The sequence below is a fragment of the Bos javanicus genome, chromosome 17 (genome assembly GCF_032452875.1).
Source record: "Bos javanicus breed banteng chromosome 17, ARS-OSU_banteng_1.0, whole genome shotgun sequence".
Taxonomy (NCBI): Eukaryota; Metazoa; Chordata; class Mammalia; order Artiodactyla; family Bovidae; genus Bos; species Bos javanicus.
The window spans coordinates 63,793,507-63,809,722 of NC_083884.1; the positions used below are offsets into that span (position 1 = coordinate 63,793,507).

The 16,216-nt window shown below is 50.2% G+C and overlaps 1 protein-coding gene across 1 annotated transcript; it reads right to left on the reverse strand.

Moving 5' to 3' along the window:
- Positions 1 to 8,680: 8,680 nt before the first annotated feature.
- LOC133228427 (nuclear envelope pore membrane protein POM 121-like) lies at positions 8,681 to 11,224 on the reverse strand. The gene has a single exon (XM_061383856.1). The coding sequence runs from the start codon at positions 11,222 to 11,224 to the stop codon at positions 8,681 to 8,683; it is 2,544 nt and encodes an 847-aa protein (XP_061239840.1).
- Between the last annotated feature and the right edge of the window lie 4,992 nt (positions 11,225 to 16,216).

Consider the following 16,216-nt stretch of genomic DNA (forward strand, 5'->3'; position numbering starts at 1 on the left):
GGAAGGTCAGGTGCCGCCTTAATGGGTGTGGCTTTCAGTCACCCTTCCTGTGGCAAGTTTCGTGTCTCAACTGTTAGTTTTCTTTTTATAAGTTGCAAACTGACATTGGCTTGAGGATGGCCCTGGAAGAGGCAACTCCTCCAGCTGGATGGTATCCACCAATCCCATCCCCCTATGTTGTCATCCAAAACAGGCTGACAAAGAGCAGGGACTTGCTCTAGGTTGAACTGAAGTGTGGGAATTCTAGGGTCCCTAGCACAAACTCTGGAACTCCAGTCTGCCCTTTGTCAGACTCTTAACCTCTCTGACCTTCACATAAATAATCCTTAAAATGGGTTTAGGAATAATACCTGTCCCATAGGGTGTGTGGATTAAGCCTGAGATCATTTAGAAGAGAAAGTATTAAGTACATGTACATATTGGACTTCCCTGGCAGTCCAGTGGTCAAGACTCTGTGCTTCCAATGCAGAGGGCATGGGTTTGATCCCTAGCTGGGCAGCTAGGATTCCACATGCCTCGTGGCCAAAAGCAAAAAATAAATGCAAGTATTATTATTCATTTACTATACATCTAGTGAGGCTTCCCAGGTGGCTCAATGGTAAAGAACCCGCCTGCAAATGCAGGCGACATGGGTTCGATCTCTGAGTTGAGAAGATCCCCTGGAGGAGGAATGGCAACCCACTCCAGTATTCATGCCTGGGAAATTCCATGGATGGAAGAGCCTGGTGGGCTACAGTCCATGGGGATCACAAGAGTCGGACATGACTTAGCAACTAAACCATCTTCTATTCCACATGTGTGGATAGTGAGGGGTGATGGTATTTGGGAGGTCAGTCTCAAGTAAGGTGGTTAGGGAAGTTCTGAAAAGCAAATATTTGAGCAAAACATGAAGGAGGCAAAGAGTGAGCTGTATGTACGTCGGAGGAAATAATGGGAGAAGGAGCAGCAAGTACAAAGGCCCTGTGGTAGTAGTGTGCCTAGTGGGTGTGAAGAATAGCAGTGTGATGGAAATGGGATGATCAAGGGCGGAAAGTGGGAGGGGATGAGGTTTGAGTAGTACAGAGCTGGGGGCAAATTGTGTAGGATCTTGAAGACTGCTAAGACTCTGGCTTTTACTCTGAATGAAATGGGCTTCCCTGGTGGCTCAGATGATAAAGAATCTGCCTGTAATGCAGGAGAGCCAGCTTTGATACCTGGGTCAGAAAGATCCCCTGGAGATGGGAACGGCTACCCACTCCTGTATTCTTGTCTGGGAAATCCCATGGACAGAGGAACCTGGCGGGCCACAGTTCAAAGGGTGGCAAAGAGTCAGACATGACTGAGCAACTAGCTTTCACACTGAATGCAATGGGGAACCATGGAGGAGTTCCAAGCAGAAGAGGGACATGGTTGGACTTTTAAAGGAATCACATTGGCTCCCGGTGGGAGGATTAGATTAAAAGTGGAGGGTGGGAGAGGTGGTGAGAGCAGAAGCAGGAATTCATTAAGAAGTTACTGCAACAGTCCAAACAAGAGATGTGGTGGCTTGGATCAGAATATTAGCAGTGAAAGGGAGGGAGATGTGGTATTATTTATTTTTCTTATGGAAAATTTCAAACATGAACAAAAGTAGAATATAATGAATACCTATGTGTCACCTCCCATTTCAACAATTATCAAAGTGAAAGTGAAGTTGCTCAGTTGTGTTCGACTCTTTGCGACCCTATGGGCTGTAACCCTCCAGGCTCCTCTGTCCCTGGGGTTCTCCAGGCAAGAATACTGGAGTGGGTTGCCATTTCCTTCTCCAGGGGATCTTCCCAACCCGGGGATCGAACTTGGGTCTCCCCCACTGAAGGCAGACTTTACCATCTGAGCCACCAGGGAACCCCTTCAACAATTATCAACCTATAGACAATTTTTTAATGTTTATTCAGGTCTTCTGCCTATTTGTGTGTGTGTGTGTGTGCGTGTGTGTGTGTGTGGCCATGTGGCTTGCAGGATCTTAATTTCCCAATCAGGAATAGAACCTCTGCAGTGGAAGCACAGAGTCTTAATTGCTGGGCCTCCAGAGAAGTCCCAATCTAGAGACAGTCTTTTTTGAATGATGTCCCCATCTCCCCTCTTGTATTATTTGGAAGTGAATCCCAGACATCACAGGGGCTTCCCTGGAGGCTCAGTCAGTAAAGAATCTGCCTGCAATGCAGGAGATGCAGGTTCAATCCCTGGATTGAGAAGATTCCCTGGAGAAGGAAATGGCAATCCACTCCAGTATCCTTGCCAGGAGAATCCCATGGACGGAGGAGCTTGGCGGGCTACAGTCCATAGCGTTGCAAAGAGTTGGACACAATGAGTGACTAAGCGCACGCACACAGCGAAGACATATTTAAAGCCATGAGTCAGGATGACTTCACCAAGGCAGTGAGTACAGAACAAGATGAGAAAAGGACTAAAGACTGAGCCCTGAAACACTTACTAATATTAATAGATTGGAGAAATGCAAGCATCCAGCAAACAAGAATGAGGCGTATCGAAGGAGGTGGAAGGAAAATCAGGAATGTATCTTGATAGCCAAGTAGAGACGTTGTTCTGGGAAACAGAAAGTGAGCCACTGGGTCAAATGTCAGGCAAATCTGTGACTGTGTCCTGAGGGCAGTGGCAAATCAGATGAGTGACCAGAGGAAAGGTTACCACTCCGGGTAGATTGGCCTGGCTGCTTCTGCAGGGAGGGTGGGTTGCAGGGGGCAAAGGTAGATAGACATGTCAGGATGCTCAACTGTGGCCCAGGTGTTAGGGAAGGTGTCCTGGACTCAACTGGAAGCACTGGAGGGGGGAGAAGGGATGGCATTCTAGGTCTATGTTGAAGGAAGGGAGGACAGGATTTGGTGACTACCGGTAGGAGGTGAGGGAGAAGACAGGATGGCTATCATCCTTTTGGTTTGGGTACCTGGGTAATGGGTGAAGGAATAGAGACAGGGCAGGAGCAGAGACCCAGAGGTAGAGAACAGACCTGTGGGCATGGCTGGGGGCAGTGGTAGAAGAGGGGAATGAATTGGGAGATTGGGCCTGACATACATACACTGCTGCTGCTGCTAAGTCACTTCAGTCGTGTCCGACTCTGTGCGACCCCAGAGACGGCAGCCCACCAGGCTCCCCCGTCCCTGGGATTCTCCAGGCAAGAACACTGGAGTGGGTTGCCATTTCCTTCTCCAATGCGTGAAAGTGAAGTCGCTCAGTCGTGTCCGACTCTTAGTGACCTCATGGACTACAGCCTACCAGGCTTCTCTGTCCATGGGATTTTCCAGGCAAGAGTACTGGACTGGGTTATACATACACTACCATGTGTAAAACAGATAGCTAGTAGGAACCTGCTGAATAACACAGGGAGCTCAGCTCTGTGCTCTGCGATGACCTAGATGGGAGGAATGGGCGCGGGTGGTGGGAGGGTGGGAGGGAGAGTCAACAGTGAGGGATATATGTATACACATAGCTGATTCACTTTGTCGTACAGCAGAAACCAACACAATATTGTAAAGCAACTCTACCCCAAATGAAAAACAAACAAAACCAAAGGGAGGAAGGTACAAGGAGGAATGGAAAGCAGGGAGGTCTAGAAGGGTAACTGTTTAAGCCAGAGAGCTTCAAAAAGGTGTCCATATTGCTTAATGTTTCTGGTGAGTTCAGGAATCTAGGCTTGAGATGCACCCAAGAGGCTGCTGGTGATCATGATGGTTCAAGCGTAGGGAGAGCTGGGAGCAGAGGCCAGGCTGGGGGGCGGGGGGGGGGGGGTGGTGTGTTGAGTAGTAGGTTGGGTGAAGGGCATGAACACCAGGAGTGGAGATAACCCTTTCAAGAACTTTGTTGTGAAAGATGGAGAAAGACAGGGTGTGAACTGGACGAAGTGGTGAGGTAAAGTCTGTTTAGTGTCTTAAATACCGTTTGTGGACAAATAAAATGAAAACCCTCAATCATGACACATTTCAGTGTAAACGTTCCAACTGGCTAACCCCAAATGGAGAGAATCACATTTTTAATTACATAAATTCTTAACATATCCAGATTTCCCAAGTCTGGTGGTGCTTGGTCCTTAAACATTCCTATATTACAATGGTTTAAAAGACAAGAGCAGTTTTGCAAAGGGTAGTCAACAATAAAATGAGATTCTAAACATTTGTCCAATGTTTATACTGACAGATAATGAGGCTCAAGGCAAAATAGAAAAGTTATTCAAGCAGTGAACATTCAGACTTGACATCTTAGTTAAAAAAATTTTTTGGAAATATAATTGATTTACAATGCTGTATTGGCTTCAGGTGTACAACAAAGTGATTCAATAGTTTTACGGATTATACTCCATTTAAAGGGCTTCCCCGGTGACTCAGAGGGTAAAGAATCCACTTTCAATGTGTTAGATGGAGGAGATGTGGGATCAATCCCTGGGCTGGGAAGATCCCCTGGAGGAGGCCCTGACAAACCACTCCAGAATTCTTGCCTGGAGAATTCAATGGACAGAGGAGCCTGGTAGACTACAGTCCATAGGGTCACAAAGAGTCGGACACGACTAAGTGACTTCACTTTCACTTTCTGTGCTGTAGAATAGATATCAGTTCAGTTCAGTTGCTCAGTCACGTCTGACTCTTTTTGACCCCATGGAAGCATGCCAAGCTTCCCTGTCCATCACCAACTCCTGGAGCTTGCTCAAACTCATGGCCATTGAGTTGGTGATACCATCCAACCATCTCATCCTCTGTCGTTCCCATGTCCTCCTGTCTTCAATCTTTCCCAGCATCAGGGGCTTTTCCAATAAGTCAGTTCTTCACATTGGATAGCCAAAGTATTGGAGTTTCAGCTTCAGCATGAGTCCTTCCAATGAATATTCAGGGTTGATTTCCTTTAGGATGGACTGGTTGGATCTCCTTGCAGTCCAAGGGACGCTCAAGAGTCTTCTCCAACACCACAGTTCAAAAGCATCAATTCCTCGATGCTCAGCTTTCTTTATAGTTCAACTCTCACATCCATACATGACTACTGGAAAAACTATAGCTTTGGCTAGACGGACCTTTGTTGGCAAAGTAATGTCTCTGCTTTTGAATATGCTGTCTTGGTTGGTCATAACTTTCCTTCCAAGGAGTGAGCGTCTTTTAATTTCATGGCTGCAATCACCATCTGCAGTGATTTTGGAGCCCAAATATAGAATAGATATGTCCTTGTGCATGCGTGTTGTCACCTCAGTCACGTCACTCTTTGTGACCCCATGGACTATATAGCCCACCAGGCTCCTCTGTCCATGGGATTCTCCAGGCATGAATACTGGAGTGGGTAGCCATTTCCTTCTCCAGGGGATCTTCTCAAGCCAGGGATCGAACCTGCGGGGTGGGGGTGGTGAGGGAGAACAAATTAACACCAGGAGGTTCCCTGGCTCACTCCTCCCCGAGGGGGATGGGCGGGTTTCTTCCTTACATGGGGTGAGTGTAGGGGTGTGTCCAGGGGTCAGGCCAGAGGGGTGGCTTAGGTGTTTTGCCCACCCCTCTGGTGGTGGTGTGTGCAGAGGTAGTGGGGTGGAATGGGAAGTACCCTGTTTTTGCTCCCTACACCTTGTTTTTTGGCTCCAGGCTCCTCAAAAGTGGCAGTTGGGTCTTTATCTTTTGGGTCCAGCGTTTGCCCCAACTGCACCCACAGGCAGTAATATTTAGTCCTCTGCAGTTTCGTTGTATTTTGTTGCCTGAGGAGGGGTGTGTCCAGGTGCAAGCACTGGAGCAAAGTGTTCCAGGTCCCAGTCTGTCTCAGATTGTGTGTTGATTTTATGGTTTGTCAAAATGCCACCCAGTTGAGCACGTTTCTATGGGGGTGAGGGAAGAGATAGTGGTTAGAAAGGGTGTGGGCTAGGTCTTGGGAAGGAGGAAGATACATAAAGAAGGGTTTTCTTTTCACTTGTATACCTCTAAATGCAAACCCTGAGACAATGATTTGCGTAAGACTTGTTTTAGGAAATGATCCCAAGAGATGGGTGCGGGGGACTGAGAAGGAGGGAAAACCAATCCAAGAAATATCACAAAAGCGATCACTATTGTGGGCAGCTGAGGTTTTGTTAGGGTACGCACACTGACTGAAACCTCCCACCCTGGCCCAGGCACCATGGTGACCATTTGGATGAGTTGTTTGACAGGAGGTCCTGGTAAGGAACACGGAGCTAATAAACCACCACCAAGCAGGAGAGCTCAGGAAAGGTCAAAAAGTGACACCACGTGTCCGACCACTTCCCAGAATCCTTATCGTTGGCATCCATCTTGGCTGAACAAGGCATGTACCACCAGGAAGGACTCTGAGTCAGAATGATTGGCTAAAGACAACCCAGAAACTAATCCCATCAACATAAAACCCGAGACTTCGAGCCACGTGGCAGAGCAGTTCTCCTGGGTTCCCTTACCCTGCTGCTCTCAGTCCGGGTATCCCTTCCCAAAAAAGTCTCTTGCTTTGTCAGCATATGTATCTCCTTGGGCAATTCATTTCTGAGTGTTAGACAAGAGCCCACTTTTGGGTCTTGGAAGTCGTTCCACTTCCTGCAACAGTTTGATCCCACTGGAGAGAGCAATGTAGAACATGCATCAAAATTATCTATCTGAGAGGTGGAAGACGGGAGTATGTACTCACTAGTTACTGTCTTTCCAGGGGGCAAGGCTTGCCCCCTGCAGTGTTAAGTCCCTAGAACTTCCATTTGTGCCTTGAGTTACTTGGATGTCTTAAGACACAGTCTGGCGAGTCCTACCACCAGAGGACCTGACTCAGGTAAGTCTGGGATAGTTGCTGATAATTTGTAGTTCACAGAGATGGTGATGCCGATTCTGCTGGTTTGGGGTCCATCTCTACTTTTGAGAATCGATGATTTAGAGGTTTGAGTACTGAAAGATGATAACATGGGGGGAAAAGGGTAGTTGACTCAAATTCATGGAGTTGTGAGCCAGCATTAAATGTTCTGGAATTACAAGTGTTTGGCCACATCTGATGTGTTTTGAGAGTGATGAAGAATGACTGCAGGACCAGCAAGGGGTAAATGATCAAGAATCCTGAATGCCAAGCAAAGGAACTTGAACTTAATTCTATATGTGGTAAGAGACTATCTGAAGGATTTTATTTTATTTTTTTACTTCTTGAGTTTTCTCTCTTTTTTTTTTTTTTAGAATCCCTGACATCTACCAAGTCTCTCAGCATTTTATTTTATTAATAATTTTATTTACTTTTATTTTTGGCTGTGCTGGGTCTTCGTTGCTGTGAGGGCTTTTCTCTAGCTGCCATGTGTGAGCTTCTCATTGGTGTGGAGCATGGGTTTTAGGGCACAGAGGTGCAGTAGTTGTGACTCCCAGGCTTGAGAGCATAAGCTCAATAGTTGCGATGCGTGGGCTTAGTTGCTCCTCAGCATGTGGGATCTTCCCAGATCAGGGATCGAACCTGTGTCTCCTGCATTGGCAGGAGGATTCTTTACTACTAGCACCACCTGGGAAGCCCAGAAATGTGGGTGAGAAGCAGGAATTCCAACAGACAAGAATGACCCTTTTATCCCTACCTTGGCCTCATTTCACCCTGGGCTTCATCACTTAAACTCAAAACACACTTTTAATATTTGGTGCTTGTAGCCATTCCAATGTACCACTCTCCACAACCCATTAATGACCACAGGGAACTATAAACAGGTCTGGCTTTCCATGTCACCACATGCATGCTCAACTGCTTCAGCCACGCCTGACTCTTTGAGACCCTCAGGACTGTAGCCTGCCAGGCTCCTCTGTCCGTGGGCTTCTCCAGGCAAGAATGCTGGGATGGGTTGCCATGCCCTTCTTCAGGGGATCCTCTCAACCCAAGGACTGAACCTGTGTCTCTTCGCATTGGCAATCGGGTTCTTTACCACTAGCCCTACCTGGGAAGCCCAACCACTTGTACAAGCTGGTACTTTCCCACACTTGATCAACAGATCACTGACACATAAGGACTGTGCAAAGTAATGAGGAAAAAACTTTATTATACATTATGAAGCTAACACGAGGGTTCTGGAAGGAAGACAGGGAGAGGGAAGGAGTCAGCTGTAGGCAACGGGGGAGGGGGTGGACAGCGAAGGGAACAGGACTAGGGCCTCTGTCTGCTGTTCTGAGGACTGACCACTGGGATGGGACAACAGCCTCGAACCACCCACCTTTGAGAGGGGAAGATGGAAGGTGGGGGAACGGAAGGCGCCAGGTTTGCTCTGGAGTTAGAGGGGTTAGGGCTAGACTTGGGTTTCACATGGAAACAGGGCCCACACGAGGCCCAGCCTGGGAGGAAGGTAGACACTGTCTGTCCCCAAAGTTCTCGGCTCAGGTCTTCATCTGCCTCTTAGACTCCAAAGGAGTGGATCTCGCCCTGGAGGAGGAGGACTTGGTTGATGGCCCAACGGTCTTGTGTCCAGCCAAGTTCTCAGCAGGTGATGGGTCCCTAACAGCACGGCGTTTCCTGGCTGTGACCCCCCTGGAACTGGGGCTGCTGGAGGTAGATGGTGGGGTGGACACGCCCCTGAAGGTAACCTTGGCTGGGGGTGGGCTGTCTTCTGGGCTGGAAGTATGGGGGCTCTGCCTGGGTGCACCCCCAGGCATGTGATTGAAGATGGGGGCAGTAGCACCTCCAAAGCCAGGCTTATTCTTAGCACTGGGCTTATTCTTAGCCCTGGGCCCCATGGTCACCATGGGGGGGCTCTGGCCAGGAAGGCCCCAGTGTGGCGGGCCACTCTTCCCACTCTGCTGTGTGTGGTTCTCCGGGCTCCCCTTCTTTCCATTGAAATACTGAGAGCTGCAAAGGGGCAGCTCAGATCCAGGACAGATGCTCTGCTCCCAATGCCCCGAGGTTCTGCAGAGACTCCCGGCCTGCAGGGGGCTGTGCTCGATCCACCAGCCGTGGAGCAGCCAGGCCGGCTGTTGGGCCCAGCACTGGGCATGGCCTGGGGCACGCAGGTGTCAGCTGCAGAGCCAGGGGCAGGGGCTGGGCCGGATGGGAATGCAGCTGGGGTGGCAGCCAAGGCCGGCTGGGTGCTGGCATGGGTGACAATGGGGGAGTTGGTGGGTGGAGCTGGGGGGCCTGGAGCAGAGGTTGGGTCCCTGGTTAGGGCTGGAGCTGCCGGGTTTCCATAGTGTGGAGAGTGGTCCCAGGCGGGGGCTCCCTGCTGCTGCACATCAGGGGCCCCAGCGATGGGCTGGGCAGGGGCTCCGGTGTGAGAGGAGCCGCTGAAGAGTCCAGGCAGGCTGGTGCTGACTGTGACAGAGGCCGCGCTGTCCCTGGGGGGTGTCTGCAGGGCCTGGGAAGATGGGAAGAGGCTCCCACTGGAGCCAGGGGGAGACCCGAAGAGGGGAGACTGGGAGGGTGGAATGGTGTCCATGGGGGTGACCTCAGCGTCAGAAGCGGGGTGGGGAGCCAGGTCCCCAGATATGCAGGGTGAGGGCCTGATTTGGAGAGCAGACGGGATGAGCTGGCTGGTGGGGGGCAAGGATCGAGGGTCAGATACGGGAGGGCGGCTCTGGTGGGTGAAGACAGGAGAGTCCAGGCACAGAGGTGTGGGGGACCCCATGCTCGAGGAGCCGGGCGCTGCAGTGAAGGCCGGTCTGGCGTCCTCCGCAGCCGGGCCCCACGCCGGGGGCTGGGAAGGGCCTCCTCCTCCTGCCGCGTTCGTAAGAGGCCCCCAGACGGGCTTCTGCTGGAAGCCGGGAAGCCAAGCCGCAGCCGGGGCCGGAGCCAGGCTTTCCGTCGCACCCGCCGTGCCTGGCGCGGGGGCTGAAGCAGGGGCAGAGGGGCTTGGGGGCCGAGTAGACAGGCCCGCGCTGCCCGATCCTGGGGAGGAAGCGCGGGTGGGCAAGGTGAACGGGGCGGGGGGCCATGAGTGGGAAGGAGGGCCCGGGAGGGGCTGGGACCAGGGGGAGAGGGGTCCGGGGGAGCGGTGCCGCCCTCCTGACCAGGGATGCGCAGAGGAGGCCCCTCCAGCAGACGCCCGGGTGTCCACTGGCGCTGGGGAGGCCGACTCCCTCTGGTCTCTGTCGGGCCGAGGAGCCCTGCGGGGGGCCGGAGGGTCGGCGGGCGCGGGGAAGGGACGGCAGGGCTGCGGGGCCGGGGTCTCATCCCGCAGCGCGCTGTTGATGCGCCGGAACGCCGCTGCTTTCTCCGCGTCCAGGTCTTCCGCGGTGACTCGGAAACCCAGCTCAGGGGGTGGGGGCAGCCTCAGCGGCTCCCCTCGCCTGCGCCGCAGCAGAGGAAACCTGCGTCTTCCGGGCCTGGGACTGTCCGACGTAGGGGCGCCTATCTTCCAGGTTCGTTTCTGCCCCCTGGTTGCCTCCGCGTCCTCGTCAGACCGGCTGTTGCTCTGGGAAGCCACCGGGGCGGCACAGGGCGGCGGCAGGCCCCCCTCGCTCGCTTTCCTCGAGGACCTCCGGGGCAGCCCTCGCGGTATGCCGGGGCCCGTCCTCCTCCGCCCTGGCGGGAAACCTCGCCAGGAGGAGCTGTAGGAGCTCGTGATGGCGTTTCCTTGGGGGCAGGAGCTCACACAAGAGGTCTGGAGTTTCTTGGTGGATCTGTCTACTGAGCTCTTGGCGTGGAGGTTTCTCCGCAGAGGCCCAGGCTTGGGCACGAAGGCAGAGAGGTCTCCCTGGGCCCCCAGGGGCCTAAATGTTGATCGTGCACCCCGAGAGCCATCGGGGCCCCTTTTCTGATGATCCCTCCCTGTGAATGCGGGGTCTTCCTCCTGCTGGGCCATGCCCTTCCCGCTGTCTCCCAGGGCCCTCCTCACCATCTTCTCTGTGCAGGAGCCCGGGGCACACCTCAGTGTGGTGGGCGGCACGGGGGTGACCTGCTGCTGGTGCCCACCACACACAGTGACCGTGCCCACTGCGGACGCTGAGCCGCGGCACATCGTGGAGATGCGAGCACCCAGCACCGCCTTCCTCTGATGGCGTCGCCTGCAGAGGGAGGTGAGGACCCCCAGGAAGGAGCGCAGGGTCTGCGGAATCATAGAACACCGTCTCAGAGACGCTGTGACAAAGCGCAGATGCAGAGTCACCGGATATTTGTGGGCTGGCCTGCAAGTGGACAGCGGGGCGACAGCTGGGTGACCTGGGCCGGCCACGGAAAACCGGCGGGTGCGCGGATCGGGCTGGGAGCGGTCGAGCCCTCCTGGCAGGTGCTGACCCCCCAGAGCCTGGGGTGGGAATGAGCGGCAGGGCCTGCCCAGGTAACTGCCCATAGGGCACGTGTGGGTTTTCGGCGCTTGGATAGAGAGCTGAGCTCAGAGAGCTCTGGTTCAGCTGCCAAGTCAGCCAAAGGCGAATCCAGCACTGCTTGGGGCGTTGCTGGGACAAAGCTCTAGAGCCTGTGAGCAAAGAATGGGCACGCATGTGCGGGGCGCGAAGGTTCTAGAGGGATGGCGCATGCGCGGGGGAGTGTGTGTATGTGTGTTTGTGTCCCTGGGGTGGCATAGGGATGCGCTGCCGAGCTTGGGCGCTTCCAGATCTCCAGGGGCTGTGGGTTGAATGTGTTTGCCTTGAAAGTGACGAGCTTCTTGACAGGACAGGCACCCCTTCTCCGGGGCTGAGATCTAATTGTACAGGATCGGTCCCTGCCCAGCAGAGTGGGGACACTGGGGATCAGGGTACCTGGCTCAGCAGCCACTGCATGGGATGGCAGCTTTGACATCAGCACTGCGGGTCCTCCATGATCTTCGTCTTCTGAATGTTGAGCTTTAAGCCAACTTTTTCACTCTCCACTTTCACTTTCATCAAGAGGTTTTTGAGTTCCTCTTCACTTTCTGCCATAAGGGTGGTGTCATCTGCATATCTGAGGTTATTGATATTTCTCCTGGCAATCTTGATTCCAGCTTGTGCTTCTTCCAGCCCAGCATTTCTCATGATGTGCATATAAGTTAAATAAGCAGGGTGACAATATACAGCCTTGATGTACTCTTTTTCCTATTTGGAACCAGTCTGTTGTTCCATGTCCAGTTCTAACTGTTGCTTCCTGACCTGCATACAGATTTCTCAGGAGGCAGGTCAGGTGGTCTGGTATTCCCACCTCTTCCAGAATTTTCCACAGTTTATTGTGATCCACACAGTCAAAGGCTTTGGCATAGTCAATAATGCAGAAATAGATGTTTTTCTGGAACTCTCTTGCTTTTTCTATGATCCAGCAGATATTGGCAATTTGATGTCTGGTTCCTCTGCCTTTTCTAAAACCAGCTTGAACATCTGGAAGTTCACAGTTCACGTATTGCTGAAGCCTGGCTTGGAGAATTTTGAGCATTACTTGACTAGCGTGTGAGATGAGTGCAATTGTGCGGTAGTTTGAGCATTCTTTGGCATTACCTTTCTTTGGGATTGGAATGAAAACTGACCTTTTCCAGTCCTGTGGCCACTGCTGAGTTTTCCAAATTTGCTGGCATATTGAGTGCAGCACTTTCACAGCATCATCTTTCAGGACTTGAAATAGCTCAACTGGAATTCCATCACCTCCACTAGCTTTGTTCGTAGTGATGCTTTCTAAGGCCCTCTTGACTTCACATTCCAGGATGTCTGGCTCTACGTGAGTGATCACACCATCGTGATTATCTTGGTCATGAAGATATTTTTTGTACAGTTCTTCTGTGTATTCTTGCTACCTCTTTTTAATATCTTCTGCTTCTGTTAAGTCCAAACCATTTCTGTCCTTTATCGAGCCCATCTTTGCATGAAATATTTCCTTGGTATCTCTAATTTTCTTGAAGAGATCTCTAGTCTTTCCCATTCTGTTGTTTTCCTCTATTTCTTTGCATTGATCGCTGAGGAAGGCTTTCTTATCTCTTCTTGCTATTCTTTGGAACTCTGCATTCAGATGCTTATATCTTTCCTTGGTCCCATCACTTCATGGGAAATAGATGGGGAAACAGTGTCAGACTTTATTTTGGGGGGCTCCAAAATCACTGCAGATGGTGACTGCAGCCATGAAATTAAAAGACACTTACTCCTTGGAAGGAAAGTTATGACCAACCTAGATAGCATATTCAAAAGCAGAGACATTACTTTGCCATCAAAGGTCCATCTAGTCAAGGCTATGGTTTTTCCAGTGGTCATGTATGGATGTGAGAGTTGGACTGTGAAGAAAGCTGAACATTGAAGAATTGATGCTTTTGAACTGTGGTGTTGGAGAAGACTCTTGCGAGTCCCTTGGACTGCAAGGAGATCCAACCAGTCCACTCCGAAGGAGATCAGCCCTGGGATTTCTTTGGAGGGAATGATGCCAAAGCTGAAACTCCAGTACTTTGGCCACCTCATGCGAAGAGTTGACTCATTGGAAAAGACTGATGCTGGGAGGGATTGGGGGCAGGAGAAGGGGACGAGAGAGGATGAGATGGCTGGATGGCATCACTGACTCGATGGATGTGAGTCTGAGTGAACCCTGGGAGTTGGTGATGGACAGGGAGGCCTGGTGTGCTGCGATTCATGGGGTCGCAAAGAGTCAGACAGCACTGAGCAACTGAACTGAACTGAACTGAACTGCGGGTCCTCCTACCCTGTCACCTGGTTACATTGGAGAGAGCTGCTAAGAACAGAAGCACCCACGCCACTCAGATCTGTTGGGGTGACAACTGAAATGGCAGCCAGGGCAAGTGGGAGGGACGTATACTTCCTGTGTGTTTCCCAGTCCATGTGGGAGAGGAGGAGTCTAAGTTCCATGGGTACTAAATAACACAGAGAGATGTCCTAATCACAAAGAAAATCCATTGTGAACTCAGGAATAACTCAATGGGCTGGACACACCCCATAGGTCAACCCCACCACAGCACTGAGAAACTCTCCTGCCTTTTGTTTCAGCTGAGCTCAGACTGAGTCTTAGCCTTTCTCCATTACTGCAGTAGTCTTCAATATCATCTTCCTTGGCAGTGTTAACTTTTTTTTTTTTTTCCTATTTTTTTAGCCACACCAGGCATGAAGGTTCTTAGTTCCCCACTGGGGTTGGAACCCTGCAGTGGGAGCTGGTGTCTTAACCACCAGACCTCAATGGAAATCCCCTGTTTAACTTGTTTTGGGTGCATTTTTGCTTTGACCACAGTAAAATGTAGAGGCTTTACAGCAATATAGATTTTGTTACCCTTCGCTCTTTGTTATAGTGGTCATGAGCTTCTCCCCACCCTAACCCTCACCCCCACCAACCCCCCACCCCTCACTCTGCGGTGTTAAGTGTTAACAGCTTGGTATTAAGTCCCCAGTGGGTAAGGGAAGGAGAACGTTTTTATAGAGGGGGAAAGGAAGTTGGGCAGGCTCTAGAAAAGAGGGCATGGCTTTTCATTGGCTGAAACCTTGCCAGGAAAGAAAAGGAGTCTTCCTTCTTCCTGTTGCGCTCTGCTATGGTCAAAGGACATGAGAGCTCCCACTCTGCCTCCCAACTCTATTTGACTGTGGTTTTTGTTTATTAATTTTTTACAGAAGCATCATGGTTGAGGTTGAAAACAAGTCTTGTCTTCTCTAGGTGTCTTCAATGAATTAAACAGCAAACAAAGTGACATACCGTACACCCGTCTTGGTCATAAAATAAGTATGAGTGAATAAATACCACCCACTTGGTCAATGAATAAAATTACACTATTAATTCATAATTTTTTCCACCTTAAAACAATAGCCATTAATTATCACACAGTTCTGTAAGTCAGAAATCCATTCTGGCTAAATTGGATTCCTTTCTCAGGGTCTGGAGGTGTGAGGCCAGCTGACTCCTTTTATTGCTTTAGATGACACCCAGAGGACCAGAAAAGTGTAGGGAGGATGAAAATTGGGAGAAAATATAAAGGGAGTCAGACTGATTTCAAATCATTACTTTTTTAAAAAATATTTTTTGTCCACGCCTTGAGGCATGCAGGATCCTAGTTCCCCCACCAGGGATCGAACCCCTGCATTGGAAGCGCAGAGTCATAACCACTGGAACACCAGGAAAGTACCTCAAATTATTACACACAATTGTTTATCATCCCACAGTAAGTGTTTGTGGCCTACTTTTTTCTGGATATCTTTGTATTTTTCCAAAATCAAGGCCACAGACTCTGCTTTCTACTAAGTTTATCTCTTTAAAGAATTTTTAAGATCACACCAATGGGCTTCCCTGGTGGTTCAGTTGGCAAACGATCTGCCTGCAATTCAGGAGACCAGGGTTCAATCCCTGGGTTAGGAAGATCCCCTGGAGAAGGAAATGGCAACCCACTCCAATATTCTTGCCTGGAGAATCCCAGGGACAGAGGAGCCTGGCGGGCTACAGTCCATGGGGTCTCAAAGAGTCAGGCACGATTAAAGCAGCTTAGCACGCACAATCCAAATAAAACTGGTAACAGATTCTGTTAGAAATGTTTATAAATTGTCCTGGGAGAGCAACATAAACCAATGTTTTGCCTGGAGACAAAAGGAATGGTTCCTAGAGTAAGGAACAGCTGATCAATGGGCATTGGGTGCAGTGGAATTTCGCTGTCATTCAGGGTTAAATACCTCGAGAAAGAAGGAAAGCTGAACATTTACCTATGAATTTAAACTGCTGTAATTTTTAATATTGTCACCCTGCTTATTTAACTTGTATAAAGAGTGTATCATGCAAAATGCCAGGCTGGATGAAACACAAGCTGGAATCAAGATTGCCAGGAGAAATATCAGTAACTTCAGATACGCAGATGACACCCTCCTTATGGCAGAAATCGAAGAAAAACTAAAGAGCCTCTTGATGAAAATGAAAGAGGAGAGTGAAAAAGTTGGCTTAAAATTCAACATTCAGAAAACTAAGATCATGGCATCCGGTCCCATCACTTCATGGCAAATAGATGGGGAAACAATGGAAACAGTGACAGACTTTATTATATTCTTGGGCTCCAAAATCACTGCAGATAGTGACTGCAGCCACGAAATTAAAAGATGCTTGCTCCTTGGAAGAAAAGCTATGACTAACCTAGACAGCATATTAAAAAGCAGAGACATTACTTTGCCAACAAAGGTCCGTCTAGTCAAAGCTATGGTTTTTCCAGTAGTCATGTAGGGATGTAAGAGTTGGACTATTAAGAGAGCTTAGTCCTGAAGAATTGATGCTTTTGAACTGTGGTATTGGAAAAGACTCTTGAGAGTTTCTTGGACTGCAAGAAGACCCAACCAGTCGATCCTAAAGGAAAGCAGTCCTGAATATTCATTGGTAGGACTGATGCTGATGCTGAAATTCCAATACTTTGGCCACCTGA

Excerpts from the sequence above, each read along its gene's own strand:
- LOC133228427 (XM_061383856.1), bottom strand. The coding sequence starts at position 11,224 with ATGGGCAGTTACCTGGGCAGGCCCTGCCGCTCATTCCCACCCCAGGCT.